Source organism: Lasioglossum baleicum, chromosome 5, assembly GCF_051020765.1.
Source record: "Lasioglossum baleicum chromosome 5, iyLasBale1, whole genome shotgun sequence".
Classification (NCBI taxonomy): domain Eukaryota; kingdom Metazoa; phylum Arthropoda; class Insecta; order Hymenoptera; family Halictidae; genus Lasioglossum; species Lasioglossum baleicum.
Window position 1 is genome coordinate 11059331 of NC_134933.1, and position 16537 is coordinate 11075867.

At 42.6% G+C, this 16537-nt stretch overlaps 1 protein-coding gene across 1 annotated transcript in view; it reads right to left on the reverse strand.

Moving 5' to 3' along the window:
- Positions 1-13: 13 nt before the first annotated feature.
- Cv-c (RhoGTPase activating protein) overlaps positions 14-16537 on the reverse strand; it is a 339069-nt gene continuing 322545 nt past the window's right edge. Inside the window, exons 11-16 of the mRNA XM_076423653.1 lie at positions 6371-8084; positions 5002-5339; positions 4270-4421; positions 3273-3554; positions 3002-3181; positions 14-2080 (exon numbers count right to left, since the gene is read on the reverse strand). Of these exons, the coding sequence (XP_076279768.1) occupies positions 1966-2080; positions 3002-3181; positions 3273-3554; positions 4270-4421; positions 5002-5339; positions 6371-8084 (2781 nt within the window). The 3' untranslated portion in view covers positions 14-1965. The remainder of the gene's footprint in view (positions 2081-3001; positions 3182-3272; positions 3555-4269; positions 4422-5001; positions 5340-6370; positions 8085-16537) is intronic.

Here is a 16537-nt window from a genome sequence, read left to right on the forward strand (position 1 = left end):
CAACTGCAAGGTGTAGAAAATAAAACGATGTTGTTTAATGAGTATATAATTGTGTTTCATTATTGTATAATATACATATTTACATTCTAGTGAAACACGGATTACAAGAATAAAGACGATCATATATCGTTACAAATAACGAAGAAACATTCGGACTCTCGTTCTTCCATTATCCTCTTTCATTCATTCTATTTCATTCATTCTCATGTTCCTACTGGCGTTTTTTGGACACAAAAATATCATATATTTCTTCCATAGAATTACTTTATGTCAATAATAATAATATTAATAATAATAATGGTAATAATAATAATAATAATAATTAAATATTCTTTACGTAACGTTCTGTAGAATAAAAATCTATACATTTATATCGTAATTCCATAATTTCCGCTAATTGTAAGTGACTAGTATTATGTTAAAATACATTTATAATTCGATTCGATGAGGTGTATTATTCTCCAGGTCGTTGCCTGTATTCCGGGGTCCGAACGTGAGTGTGGTCCCTATAAATGTGTGTATAATCGCGGGTAACATGCGCGAACGTATCTTGAACGAGACAATGATCGTTCTAAATGCTCGACTGGCCGGGAACGAGACAGAGGGAGAAGAAGAAGAAAGAAAAAAAACCGAAGGAAACGGAAGGAACCACGAAAAAGCAAATCCTTCGAATCACCGATTCGATCGACGTTCACAATATTTCTGTCTCAGGCAGACGACAATTAACAATAGACTCTCTATGACAGCTTTTTTCAACGCTTTAACATCGTTACGAGTGACAATTACTTAATTAAAAGAGTCACGCCGGTCCACGTGGCGGTCGGACTCGAAGACTTACACGTTTACTCAAAATCCTTTCGCATTGCTCGATTAATCGGGTTAATTACGTTGGTGATGGTGGGGGCACGGGATCGATCACGATGATAATCACTATCAAACACTGTGCGAATGTACTTTAATACGTGATCATCGTCGTGACTCGTTATAAATCCACACGTGTTCGTGTAGTATGTCTACACACTACTTTACGCGCTCGCCTAAGTCGTGTTACATTTACAAAATAAAATCACTTCTAAAATAACCATCCTCGACGACGATGCGACGGCGCATGATATGATACAATAGAAAAATTGGCATTTGGTCCGAAAGAAACATAGAAAATGTCAGGCTCTTATGTGCTAAACCGGTGAATACAGATTGTGTACGACTTGCTTGCCTTTTCTTATCTGTCGCTGTTTTGGTGAGGATTGCAAGCGGACGCGGAATATACACAGAATTGCGACTTTCAGCGATCATGGTCGAAAAATATTCATATATATTTATATATGTCTTCATCTCTTACGCCTCCGCGTAACGATTATGCAGATACAAGCGTAGCCTTTTGTATATCAACGAAACACTCGAACAACTGTGTTCTATGGTTCGCTGGTTGGAATATCTCGGAGTAACGACAACATCGGACTACTTGCAAAAATAAAGCGTCACTCTACGTATACGGAGAACATATCTATTAGCTTTTTTCCTTGCCTCTCTTCATGGTCTCCTGCCTTTCTTTCAACGTTCGCGATCACTGGACGGCAAGATCCTTGGACAAGTGAAGCTTCACACAGAGAATTCTCGTTTATTAATCTATACGCTAACAATGAATTGTTTCCATCTTTATCATAGCGACACAACATCTACGCTAAACATCTCAGGCTTCCACGGAAATTGCTTGACATCGATTAAAGCTCAATATTAATTTCATCTCGGCGACGAAAACGTTAGTGTCGAATTAAAACGGGGTTTATATTCAATCGAGAGTTCACTACGGATTTTGATGATAATCCTCGTTTATTCCTCGTTAATGGTCGGCGCAGATTGTCGCAGCTCGATCCTGTGTTCTTGATGTTGATCCTGCGCGTCCGGATCCTGCAGGGACGCGTAAGAACCGTGCAACGGCGATCGTTGCACGGTGGCCTCGTCTCAGACTTTGCTTTCGGGGCCATCGGTCGTGTGCTTGAAGGAATTGCGGATTTTGCTTAGGTGAAGGGCAGCGAGGTGGCCGTAACTCTTGTTGTACCATTCTGGAGTGCGTCCTCTGCAATGAGAACAATCATATTTGTTAAACGAATCCTTAGTTAACATAGAAATATGCAGTCTACAGTCTTCCTTCGCATAGTGTTACTACCGCGGGAGTATGGAGGCTCAGAAAGCGTAGAGGTACAATGAAGTCTCCATCTGTTTTCTAAAGTGACATAGGAAACGTAGGAACCCCCTAGTAGGAGGGATAAAAAAGTAACACTGTCCGTAGAGACGAAAGTCACACTATGCGAGGGGAGACTGTATTTAGATAGGTTGCAATTTTGTATTTGTTTAACACTAAACCTGCCGAGCGCTAGAAGCTATTTAAATGTTTTAGCTTGTAAAAATGACAAGGCTCTATTTATTTATACATTGTGCAATTTTTTTACAATATTTGTTTCGATAAAGAAATTTGAATCAATTTTCACGTAGGCAACTTCATGATTTTAACCCTTAGCACTCGAATGGTGACTCTGAGGCGCCACTAAAAATTGCTGTATTGTTATTCAAAATATTGTTTACATTATCAAATGTGTCGGTATCTAATCAATTACTAAACATTTAGGTGTTGTACGAGGTATTATACCAATTTCATATCCATAAAATTTAAAAAATCATGGGGAATGGAAATATTCTATCTGGGAGATAAAATAGCTCTGAGTGTGAATGGTTAATGATCGTAAAATGAGAAATATAAATTAAATATATCGGTATCTAGTCAATTACGAAACATTTAGGTATTCCATGAGGTACGATACCAATTTCATGTCCATAAACTTAAAAAATCATGAAGAATGTAAATATTCCATCTCGGAGTTAAAATAGCCCCGAGTGTGAATGGTTAATAATTGTAAAATGAAAAATATAAAACTAGTCGTTTGACCGGCAGTGGTAGGTTTAGTGTTAAATTATGAAATCATTATCGAATCACACTAACTTTGTGTCCACTCTGGAGAGGTGCATAATCCTTGATTTGCCACTGCCGCAAGGCTCGATAAGATAGCGCGAGGCCAAAACAATGCCGCGTGTTCCACCAAGCATGACAGGAGCATCCGGATGTTCCACAGACGTCTCTACGATCACGCAGGCCCCTTTGGGAAGATCGTTTCGCCAGGATCTGTGTAACACAAAATTCCATTATTTACTACTTGTACAAGTACAATTATTTTACTAGTACAATTACAGTTTGTGATAAAAGCAACGCTTACCTCAGCACACAGTAATCCCTAGCAGGAAGAGGACTCATATTCCCAGTAGCGTATTGGAAGACTTCCACGTTGCTATCCAATTTGACAACTAGTCTGTACTTCAACAACTGCGGGTCCCAAATGTGCCTTTCCCTCAGAACACGATGTAGAAGCTCGTTCGGCGGAGCCTCCACTTCTGTCGACACCCGCCATAATCGTAGAGGATGTCCATCGCCCACTTTCTTGTATGCCATTTCCACTGAACTGTCTGCTGGGTTGTTCACACTGACCCATCCTCGACTTCTGAAGAATTCAAATGTGGCAAAATGAAAATTCAAGTCCAATGCGCACAAGCAATTGTTTCTGATAATTAGACAGCGGATCTTTACGCAAAATAAACATTTTCTACCTGAACTGCAACACACTGGAGGGATATAGAAATTCGTTTTCTTTCTTAACGAGTCCAATAAGTTGAAAATAATGTAAAATAGTATGTTTAAATTCTTCTAATACTTTTGCTGTCTTAAATTGCACCTATTCATGTTTGCCATAAACGCATACAATTCGCTGTCTACTAGGCCTGACATAAGAGAAAGACGAATCTAAACGTACAACTAGACTGCGGATTTTGTCGAGACATTAGAAGGCTCTCAGAGTATTACTCTATCATCGTCAACTTATTATAATTATTAAAAGAAGAAGTACATTTTCACTTAAGTTCTGTTGCTTTTAATCAACCAGGACAGTTTTAATTTCGCACGAAGATTCACAGTCTAGTGATACCGTACCAGATAGACTCAATTCGATTTGTTGAAAAATTGCATCTACAGCTCCAACTGTATCTGGAGAAACCACTTTGCTCCCCATTTTATTTTCTGCGCTAGATAGTGCGTTTGATTTGGAACGGGAATAATTGAATGGTTCCGGCAAAAAAGGCATTTTAGTGCGCATCCTCGTTTCTCTTTTACGTTGGTCCGTGGTAAATTGAAAGAGTAGACGAAGCTGTTATCGTACTCACTTTTCACGCGCCTCCTTCAATAAAGCTGTGGTGCAGGCATAAAGATATCCCCTCCAGTCCTGTTTCAACTCGGATCCGAGCTCCTCCAAGGCGACTGGTACGCTTTCTTCCATGTAATTGAAATGACACTGCGTCAACATATCCGAGGAGACCTGATACAACCGAACAGAGAGAACAGGGAATACGATTATTCGGTGTATGTACCTACAGTGTCTGTAATCGTATCAAATATAGCCTAGCAGCGAAATTTCGAAGTTCAAAGTTTCGAGACTTCGTTTCTTTTAATCCTCTAATACATAATTTACTAGGGAGGTTCGAATTTCGAAGCTCCGAAAATTCGATTCTCATCACCTTCTAAGTTTCTGAAAACGAAGCTCCGAAATTCGATTCTCATCACCTTCTAAGTTTCTGAAAACGAAGCTTCGAAGCTTCAAAATCTTCGAGCTTCAAAGGAAAGTGACAGCCCTACCCCTTACCAAGTAAGAGCGTATTAATGTTTGATGAATAGTTTCGACTCGTATAAAGTTGTTTAACAAATATATGAATATTTACAGAAATATCGTCGACACGCTCTTGTTGGACAGACTGTATATACCCGGTGTGCGCGGTTACTCGTGAGAACGTGTTCGAGTATATTGGATTCAAGCACGATCGCAATCGAGGGGGTTTTAGAGACGACGGATGACGCTCCTCTCCCGAACGACCTGGACGGTTCGGCATCGAGGCACTCACCATGAATAATTCACGATGCATCTTGACCAGATACAGAAGACAGTCGTGAGCGGCTTTGTTTTCCGACAGTTCCCTCTGATCGGGAATGCCCACGGTCTTTCTTCTACGTGGCGATACGCTGCTCGACCTGTTGGTCACGTTCGTGTTGCTGTGGTTGAAGTGGAACAGGCTCGGTGCCAGGCACACGGCCAGGTTCGAGGCTGTCATTTGGTTGTAGGGAGCGTTGCTCGCTACGTGGTTCAAGAAATCGAGCAAAGTTTCCAACGCCTCTCGATGTTCGTCCGGTAGAAGCAGCAGAAGGCATTGCACCGCGTCTGGTCGCAGCTCAACAGGTACATCTGTAACATCCATGGACACTCACGGTTAAGGGACCTTCTCATTTCTCAAAAGCGCTAGATAAAAGATCATTCTAGGCCGCGATCGCCTCCAAAAGTCCTATTTTTACGTTTACGAGGTGTAATTTGCATCATTCGGCAGCTTAAGGGGGTGAATTTGTTTCGAGGATTGCAAGAGTGCGGAATGCGCCTTCTCAATACAAACACGGGTGTTTTCAGTAGTCAAAAATGCTAGATAAAAGATCGATCTAGGACGATATCTCCCTCAAAAGTTCTATTTTTTTGTTTACGAGGCGTAATTTGCATTATTCGGCAGCATGTAGCTGCCGCAGCTGTATGCTTTGTGTGCACGTAACGCCTCGTAAACGTAAAACTGGCGCTTTTGACTACTGAAAACCCCCATCTTTGCAATCCTGGAAAAGTCTACCCCCTTAAACATCTAATTATCCGCGCGACACAGCCTGAAACCCACTAGTAGACTGCGGATTTGATTGAACATATTAAGAAGGAAAATAAATTTTTATTTTGCATAAAGACCCGCTATCTAATCAGGAATAGATTGCGGATTTTATGCATTATATACAATTTAAAGCAGTGAACATATTAAAAAGATTTAGGGACATCAGTCTATTAGTTTTTCAAGTGCATAAGATAATTAGAACAACAAATTTTCTAAGTTGTCCCTGTGCGTTGCTTTTTATTTTGCATACAGATCCGCAGTCTACCCATTGGAAATTATCTAAAATGTGCAAGTTACGTCAGGGTCAACACGGTGACGTCTCTTCTGAAGCGTTCAAATGCATTCCACGAGTCAACGCGTTATCTACTGGTGATTATTCCGTAACATTTGAAAGTCTATGGCTAATGTTCTTTTAACAGGTTCATTAACGGCGATAACAATTTGGATCGTGAAGCAACAACTCATTCCCAGTAACGTAACCTAACAGCTACATCTGGGATTATTGTATGAAAGATGATTGTTCAACACGAAATACTTTCGCATTCAGAGACGAAGAAAGATGAGGTACACTCACGTTGAAAGATAGCGATGAACGTCTCGGAAAGTTTATTGGTCAGCAGCGCTTCCGGCAGCTCCCTGAAATACTGTTTGACGAGGTCAGCCACGTCGAAGGCCTGCTGACCGTCGAAATTGATATTGTCGCCAAGAGTTTCCGTCAGCATCTTCAGTTTCTGTATCCTCGACCTAACTCCGCTCTTCCTGAAGATTCCGACCTGATCGAGCGCGTTCGCTCTCAGCCATCGCAGAGCTATTTGTATACACTTTGGTAAGGCTTGTCCAGTCCGCTGCAAGGAGAGCAGCAACGGTACCCCGAATACTGTCTTATCTTTATAATCGGGCGACTTTATTTTCCTGATGAACTTCGGCAGCTCCCAGTTCCACCCTGTGCGATGAGTGGGACAGTAGCGTTCCATGCAAGCCGTCAGCTTCAGCAGTGCCAATTTCCTCAAGACCAACAGTTGTCCGCAGGACATGGATGCCATAGCTCGGGGACATAGAGGATCCAAGGGATCAGGATACAGAGATCCTCTCTGGAAGCTGTGCCACCTGACAACGGTGCTCTTGTGCCTGGGCGACTCCTCTTCCTGATCCGAGTCGCGACTGGCTACCGTGGAGCTGCTCTCTTGACTGCCAGCCAGTTCCGAATTCCTAGACCTTGACTTCTCTCTGTAAACTGCGACCTCTTTGGACAGAGGCTTGCCCTCTCTGAAAGAGTCATCTCGATGCCTGAAGCTTTTGTGAAGCTTGTCCTCCCTTTTCAACGCGGCCACCTTATCCTCCTTGTATCTATCCTGACTTTGCGTCGCTGTCAGCTTGTCCCTGTACCTCTGCGACTCCTTCCCAAGATTCAAACTCCCTCCGCGAGTGTTTATCGGTGCGTTTTTGCTCGGCGAGTCCTTCGGACTCTGCGGATGAGCGGTCACGTATTCTAACACCTTGGCGTGATTGCTGTTCGCATCTCTGAAGTACCTGTGACGCCAGCTGGTCGGCTGGCACTCGGAATCGCTCAGAGCACCTTGGTCTTCGCGGCCGCGATGAAGGAACCGTCTCGCTCGGTTCATCTTCGTGCGGGTTGGTGTGGGTGTTGGACCACCTCCTTGCGACCCATCCGAACAATAACTGGAGGAATCGTCGCCGAAAGGACTGGGAGCGTTGGTCAACGGCGAAGGTGGCAGATGATAAGGAGAGGCTGGCAATGTGACCGGCGATCCGGGAACATGAAGTGGCGAGACAGAGAGGTCGCTGAAGGAGACCGGCGCCGGTCCGGTCGGTGATACGTCCACGCAGTTCAGCTCCTTCATTTTCTGCTGCATCGACATCACATCCAGAATCTGCGGGCCGCTGATCACGATCCCATCCCGATTCTGATGTTTCCGTCGTCGAGACTTCAGCGACTCCACTCGCCTGAGGAAAGCCTTCGCCCCGTCTTTTAACCGCTCCGAACCAGTTCTTCGAAATCTCGGGCTGATCTCATCGGAGAGCGTTCCAGGTGGTAAACTGCTGTACCTGAGCGGGTCTAACATCGTGTCCTCAGCCTCTTCGGCTTCCAGACGATCCTCCACAGAGTCCTCTTCGGACTGTACGGTCTGGCCAGCTATCGCCTGAAGCCTCTCGACGTTCGCCTGCGTCACGTCGCACACGCGCGACCAACGTCTCGTTTTCTTCTCGAACGTCCAATTCTCGCTGAGGGCGCACTGGGTATCTTCGTCCGAATCATCCCCGCCACCCTGTAACAGCAAATAGAGATCGAACGGTTAGGGGAACCAACGAATAACAATCAGAACGTGCCCTTAATTGGGATGGGATCAAGTTCAATATACAGTTACGCACGTTACGGATCATTATGCATTTATGAAGAAATTGGTTGGGTGAAATATGAAACTGTAAAGGATTAGGAAAATTTAAGAATATCGTAATGTTGTTTTTAGTGTAACAAAGTTATTAAGGAATGAAATCAATTTTTATTTTATTCCTGCTTCTCACAATCAATGCAGAACATTTGTATTTTGCATAAAGATCCGCAGTCTATTGATCACGCACACTTTAAATCAGGATAACTTTTTTATAAATGGACCAAACGACTTCAATTTCTCTGCAAGGCTGGAGAGATCAGTTTAGTAACTGACGTCTAATAAATATGTTGAAAAAATGCATTTGATCGGAATTGTGAAAAAACAATAGAAAAATTTGATTTTTACAACTTTTCTAGCTGGGTCAATAACGAAAATTTTAAAAGATTTGTTTTGTAAACTCGTATAAATTATACACACCCTGAAACTTTTATTGAAATGGGTTGAAAAGTGGTAAACCATCACGATGAAAAGTGGTAAAAATGGCAGTTGTAGGCCGAGAATCATGAAAAATTGTAATTTTTACCACTTTTGATCGTTTATAATTCGTGAACCAATTAACCAATACTTAGGAGTACTATTTCTATTTTTCGAAGTACTTATAGAGAGTTCGAATTCAATCAATCGAAGTTCGAACCTGTTTGCGAGGTACTTGAGCACATTCGTAGCCCTTAATTAAAAGGAAAGTTACAACAGCCGCGGCCTTAATCGTTCGCCTCGTTTGCATAAGAAATAAGCCACCGACCGTAAGTCGAAACAAGGATAACATATGACTAGACAGCGGATTTTATGCAAAATACAAATTGTCTGAATCGATTGCAAGAAATAGAAACTAAATTGAATGTTCTTCCTTCCCTTAATAATATTAAAATAGAGAAGAAATCATATATTGACATCTTCATTTTCTAAATTTTTTCAACAACTCAATCTACTCAATTTTGCTATAAATCCATAAAGATCCGCAGTCTAGATATGACCGTCGATTAAAAATCCTCCTACACAAGCATGGACCAATAAATAAACGAATATTTTGACCCATAGTTCTGGAACGAATCCTCCAAAAGATCGCGACTAATGACGTGATTCAGTGGACGTGACTCATGACACCACCGAGGCCACCGCTCATTCCACGCTCCAGAGAAACGTTTTATGGAGATTAACGAGCGGTGGTGAACGTTTAGCGGTCCTCGGTGACACCGTTCGGTAATCAATTTGCGTTTGATGCAGCGACAAATTAAAGACCACCGCCGCGTAGAATGTAGCGTACGGTGTAATTAATTGTAGAAAGTGTTCCAGGCTAGCTACTTTTACCCGAGCAGCTCTCTGGCAGCCGGCCGCGACATCGCGTAAAGCTTCTGAACAAGATATTTCTTCCGGTGTCCGCGAGAAGCTGAAAATTCGAAGGTAGAGCTGTCGCGAGTGATTTACTTGGATAATTAGAAGGAAATGCTGTGCGCTTTCCATTTCCTCGAGAAGCTAGAGCCGACAGGTTTCTTTTCTCAAGTTCGTGTTATACTAATGTGGTGCAAACTGCGCGGTTTTCATGGAGGTATTAAATGGTCGAAAGTATATACAGTGATTTCTGGGATGATGGCAAACAAGTCGGTTCCTTTTCTGATCGCGAAGCCAATTAAACTGACGCCCGCAAGGAAACTTGATGCTTTTGTTGTTTCCACGTGGGGTACACCAGGGCAGCAAGCGAGTCAGGAGAGTATGTGACCTTACGTGATCCTCGGCACATGACAATGGACCGGGTTTCACCTCGCATTGCTTCGCACGGTTTCCATCGGCACCAGGAGAACACTTCGCGCCTGCCGTTCCGGAAGCGAGCATCACGACGTAACCATCTCAATGTTTTCCCGAGCATCTTGCCGATTTTAAAAAGCATAGATGGGCTTTTCCAGTAGTCGAAAGCGCTAGATAAAAGATCTATCTAGGCCGCAGTCGCCCACGAAAGTCCTATTTTTACGTTTACGAGGCGTAGTTTGCATTATTCGGAAGCATAAAGCTGCGCGTGTAGCTATTTCCATAAAGCTGCGATAGCTACATGCTGCCGAATAATGCAAATTAGGCCTCGTAAACGTAAAAATAGGACTTTAGAGGGAGACAGCGGTCTAGATTCTAGATCTTTGCATTATCGAGAAATTAGAAGGCGCATCCCGCACTCTTCTAATCCTCGAAACGAGTCTACCCCCTTAAGCGGGTAGCTGTCGTTACATGCGCAGCTTTAAAAATAGAACTTTGGAGGGCGATTGCGACACTATCCCCTTAAATCGCCTAGAAAATGTGAGATGAACCTCCCTTAACATCATATAACAATCATAATAATTGTATACATTCAAATTCTCCCTCCAATGTAGCCTAGGCCAAAAATGTTTCGCGATTAGCGTATTATTCTCGAAAACGGAGAAAAGACTCAAAGCTCCGATGATTTCTGCTCCGGTTAATTGGCTAGTCGCGTCCACGTGTATCAACGTCCCCGTTTAATAGCTAGGCGCTGCATAATTCTTTTTTCTCCGCGGCGGTGTGACGTTATCGCGGCGATAAAGTTTAATCGTAAACGGCGACGAACGTGGAAATCGTTAAACGAAGCCGTTCAAGAGAAAGGAACGTACGAAATGACATGCAAAGTGGACTGGAGAGACCTTCGTAGGAAACGAGCGGCTCTTTTTCCCTCTTCTTTTCTCTCTGCGTGGACGAACGTCACAAGGTGGCGGGGCCATCCGATTATGCGAAGAAATAATCATCGGTCTCTCGAGATGTGGGCCACGGTTAAAAATACACGACATTGCAGAAATGGGATATCTGTCGAGAATAAACCCGCGTCCGACCAGAATAGACTTTTCAGATTTTTGATGCGTCGCGTCACGTACACGATCAACCGTAAAGTCGCGAATCCTACAGTTTGTCAGTGGTGTGTTCAATGAAAATGTCCCCGTATCGGAATCGAGGATCGGATTAACAGACGCCGGTAAGCTCTGATTCGGATCGTTTCGATACCAGTCGAGATCCTAAGGAAAATGACGAAAATGTGCTGTTAAAAATTTCATAAAGAAAGAAAGTACCCAGTACTGTAAATTATACAGGTTTTGCACTTCAAATTCACCCTCTTGCAAATCAATTTCACCATCTTGCAAATCAATTTCACCCCTTTGCAAATCAATTTCACTCCTTAGGAATATTTAAATTAATTACCTATTTATTTCGATTGAATTATATATTTATAAGACTCGATACTCAGTACGCTTCAATAAATGCATACATAGTTTCATTTTTCAAATTTTTTTTAAGTATATACATATCTACACACAGTTTTCATACATTACAAAGTTAATGAATTGGTAATTACTAGACTGCGGATCTTTACGTATTTATGGCTTATAAAAATTTTCAAAAAATGCTGGAATATCAAATTCAACAGAATTTAGTACGATTTTTATCCATTTTATTTGGCACCACTTTCTTAAAATTTGTTTACAAAAATTGAAAATTGCACAAACATCCGCAATCTAGTAATTACCTTTAAATAAGTATTTGATGTACACATCTACTATAAAGAAAATTTTGAATATCTCAACAATTAATTTAAATTTGACTTGATTTTATTTACAGAAACTTACTCAAAAATACTTAACTTGTAAAAGGTTGAATTTGATTTGTAAAAAGGAGAAATAAACAATAAGAGAAAACCTATATAACAAACTGAAATTTCCATTTGTTTTCTATGAAATAAAATGCTCGTTGAAACCAGGCCCTCCAGATCCATAAATGAAAGAGTTTCGTGTAGCCAGGAAGTGTATGTCGAGCAGAGCGCGCGTCGCGGGCCGAAACCTCTGGCAAAGAAGCTCGGTCGTTAACAAAATGGAACGGAAACGGTTATCGTCGGCCGCGATGTCAGCTTGGAATAATGAAAAGCTCGAGGCGTCCCGGCGGTGGCGATCATGGCAAAAAGAAGTCGCCGCGTCGGCTGGAAATCCGGGGAACCAGATCTGGTCGCGCGCGTTGTTAATTGCAGAACTGGCGATCGAGTTTGTCCCGGTGAATCGGACTCGCGTACGGAAAAAGGGAAAGAGAGCTGCTGCCGCGCGATCCTCGGGGCCTCGTTACTGAATCACGATTGTCAATGAAGAAATCCCGCGGTCCGTCCAAGTGGAGAACACACCGCAACGATGGAAATCCGTGGAATGTCGATCTCCGCTGGTTCTTTGGCCGGCTGCTCGCGGTATCTCTCCGGTACCAAACGATACTTTCGAATCGGGAATTTCAACTGGCAGAATCGATGAGGCTCGTGAGAAGCGTACGCTGTTTTTGTTCTCACAATTCGTTCGGCTCGCTCTTGTTTCCTTGTGTCCATCCGTCAACATGCTACAAATTCAACTGGATCGTCTCCTCCCACCCGATTCCTCGATCGGGCGCTGTCATTTTAAATTCTGATATCTTTCAACCCCCTTCATTGCACTTTTTTCGAACGACGGTCCGGCTGCGTCGTCGATCCTGCAGAAATGAATCTTTTGAATGTTTCACCGTATTGATACACGGTTGACGGAGCACTCCTCAATCCTACGTACGATCTCGTTCGTAGGCGTTCATGTTACTTCATCGTTAATAACTACGCTGCGGATCTTTGTACAAAATCAAAAATGTTCGCATTGATTCCTATTAAGCTGAAACTAATACATTGATGTCCTTAAGTATTTTTTAGATGTCCACTGCTTTACATTGTACGTGCCCATTTTTGTCATAAATCCATCAAATCCGCGGTCTATTAACAACTAAGCCCTTTCGCGGAACTAGAAAATTCATTTTTATGTCAGATTTCCTGTGTCCCCACATTTCCAATGATTTTCAGAATATTTCATACGATTTTGTTCGTGGACATTCATGTTACCACATCGTTAATAACTAGATCTTTTTACCAGTTTCGGTAAGTACAAGATAAAACAACGATGTTTTTAAGATTCGTTTCTACTATCAATTTTATAATCGGTATAAGCAGCTGGTCCATGAAGCGGAATCTTTGACGACACCGGGTACATTCAGAGCTAGGCCGCGTTTTGCGGATGAAAGTGATTTTCTGCATCGACCGGGGACACTGGGAATGACACGGGAGCGAGCTAGAAGAGACGGGGACTCGAGGGAAGAGCAGTCTTGTACGTTTTTCGCCGGCCAAAAATACATATATTCCCGGCTCAAAGGGAAGCGATCCGTTGGTCTCCAGCTTACTCCCAATTACAGAGAGCCATGGGATCCGAAACGGAGGCGAAGAGGCATCGTTTAATTGAAACTTGACGCGGGAGGGCAGCGGTATGACTAATTTACCGCAGGCTCTTTTAACGAACCGGCAATCTGGGTCATCGTACCATCATCGCACTCTAAATACGGAGTGCAACGAACGAGCGAACACACGCTGTGTGTGAACCTCGCCGATCCCGTAATACATATTCATTTTACGACCAACAATCCTCGTTACAACTTTCGATCGGCAAGATGTCGATGGACCACCGCGCCGGTTCTTCGTTCGTCTTCGGATCATCTTCGGGTAGGTGAAAGCTCTCGCTGTTTATCGAGAAACTTCAGTTACCTCGAGAGTTTGGCTCCGAGTATTGCTTTAGGACTCTCGTTGTACACCTCGTTCGGTCGAACATGAGGAAAACTGTACAGTGTGTGCACACTTAATTATTACCGAAGCTGTGAAACACCCTGGAAAGTTGGCCGAGCAGCGTGATAACGGTCTACAGCGTTTCTAATCATCTAGTAACTCGATCTCACGCGCGATCCCTGTCGTAAATATTGTTCGACTTCGTAACTCTCGGCTACTTAATAACTACTGGAAGGAATATTCTATTTCGTTGAACATGTTGAGTGCTGTTGAAACTACTCGAACGTTATGTACGCTAGTAAGAACCGCTTAAAAATTCATGCTCAACCTTCACTCTGCGTGTAGGGGTGTAAACGCGCCCCAAACTTTTTTCACAAAGAAGAATTTAAATTTTTCAATCTCGGCAGAGCATTTTTCTACATCGAATCAAATTTATGTCTACAGCGTTTCTAATCACCTAATTCTCAGCTACTTAATAGCTACTGAAAGAAATATTCAGTTCGTTGAACATGTTGAGTGCTGTTGAAACCAACATGTTACTCGAACACTATGTGTACGCCAGTAAGACCCGCTTAAAACTGGATGCTTAAGAATAGAGAAGTTCGTACGTCATCGTTCGGTTGATTAACTACCTCCGTCGTACAAAATAATTTCATGGACAGTGTTTATCGGGTTCGAATGGTCGAATTTCACGCGTGTCCAGGGACCCGCACGTTTCGGCCCGCATACTGCGCAATAAAGAAAAAACAAAAGAGTCGAATAAACTAACAGACGGTTTAAGACCGCGCGCAGAATAAATAGTAGAAGCTCGTAAACCTGGCACGAAACACTGTTCGTTTTACGAGTCCATTTCTAAGCCATTGTCACGCGTAAAACATCGGGGTTTGTTCAACCTGCCTAGACGGAAGTGACGTCGCAGCAACGTGGGGCGACACGGCTCGTTGAACCGAGCGAGCCGCGCGGAAATAACTCACGTACGGGAATCGTCACGTCCCGTGGTAACACGCCGGAACGGAAATGCAGATATGTACGGGGAGCATAAGTGGCGGATCGCCGATAATCGTACGCGAAACGCACGCTCGCGACTCCTTGGACGCGATGGAGACTCGCCCGGTGTCCTTGGGGATAAGGTTCCCGTCGAACAACGGGGTGTAGTCGAGGCACGTTTCATGCCGGTACATGAGTAATTACTCCTATCCGACGGAGCTTTTCTGTAATTTATTTCCAAGAATCTACAGGTACACTGTTCTTGCTTGGTACCTGCGACGAGTGCGTGTAAAAAGAACTCGTGCTAAAAGTACAGGCTCTATCTAATAAGTAGACTGCGAATCTTTATGCAAAATAAAAACTTTTTACCTGAATTGTAACAAATTCGAGTGAAATAGAAATTTATTTTCTTCTTCATTATGTTTAGAATATTTTTACTGTATTGAATCACACACATCTACTCGTTAGTGTCATTAAAAGCAGGCGAAACACAATTTGGGGATGGTATTTAATTGTTCCATTGACGATTTAATAGACCCCGATGACAAAACGGATTTTCCTTTAATTATTTATAAAACTTTTACCAACATGTTTCTCACATTTCCATGATTAAAATTACACGAAACACGATACAATTTGGTGATGGTATTTAATTGTTCCATTGACGATTTAATAGACCCCGATGACAAAACATTTCTGCCTTTATTTCTGTCATTTTCCTGATTCAAATTACACAAATCACGATAAAATTTGGGGATCGTATTTAATTGTTCAATTGACGATTTAATAGAACCCCTATTATTCGGTGAACAAGATAAAGCTTACTACTCTATAATTGAATCTAGAATAGGACAAAATTCCAAGAATTTTGGAACAAAAATTATCCGTAGATCTATACGGTCCACAACGACATGATTCCAGAAAATACGCGATCGGATGGCGTTAATTGTCGCCGTTATGCTTGTCCTCGCCTACTTCTCGCACATCCGGTACCGTTCCCGCGCAACGAGCGGTTGTTGCGTCAATCTAAGAATATTTTTACAAGACGACGAATTCCACCCCGGCTGAAGGATATTACTCATTATACAAACAACTCGTCACGTTGTTTCCACTCTCGGTCAATGAATCCAACACGTTTCGCCTACGTTCGGGAAAACCAGATGCGAATTGTGGGACGCGAGATAGATAAACGGATACGGACACGAGGAAAAAATGTTGAAAATCGTGGAATTTCGTAAGAGACGGTTTCAGGAAAGCACGTTCGATCAAACTCGTTTGGAAAAATACAAGTTATCATCGTGGCCGTCGCCTATCGACACCATTCGCCGTGTAACGAGAACTCGTCCCGCCGATCATGAAACTTTTATGAGAGATAAATCCCGCTGCTGAGAACCAGCCCTTGATTGGCCGATTAACGGCACTCAATCAGCCGGCTTTAGCGACGTTTAGCCAGTTACGAAGTTGGTCTGATCGTCTACTCAAGATAGAATATTCAAACTTCTCGGAAATCAATGCTATCCTAATTCCTTCGAAATGCTGATTGATAAATTACGAACTGTCGGTCATTCATTTATTCAATAATGCTCAAGAATGTTGCTCTCTCTACAATTTAATTCTTATCTTCAACACTTGCGTTCATGATCTTGTTGTATACAAGAAATAGGCCCATCAAAACCTTTAAAAAAATTGTACAAACTATTTAGCTCCAGTTTTTTGCAATCGATGCTGATTTTTATGTATATAT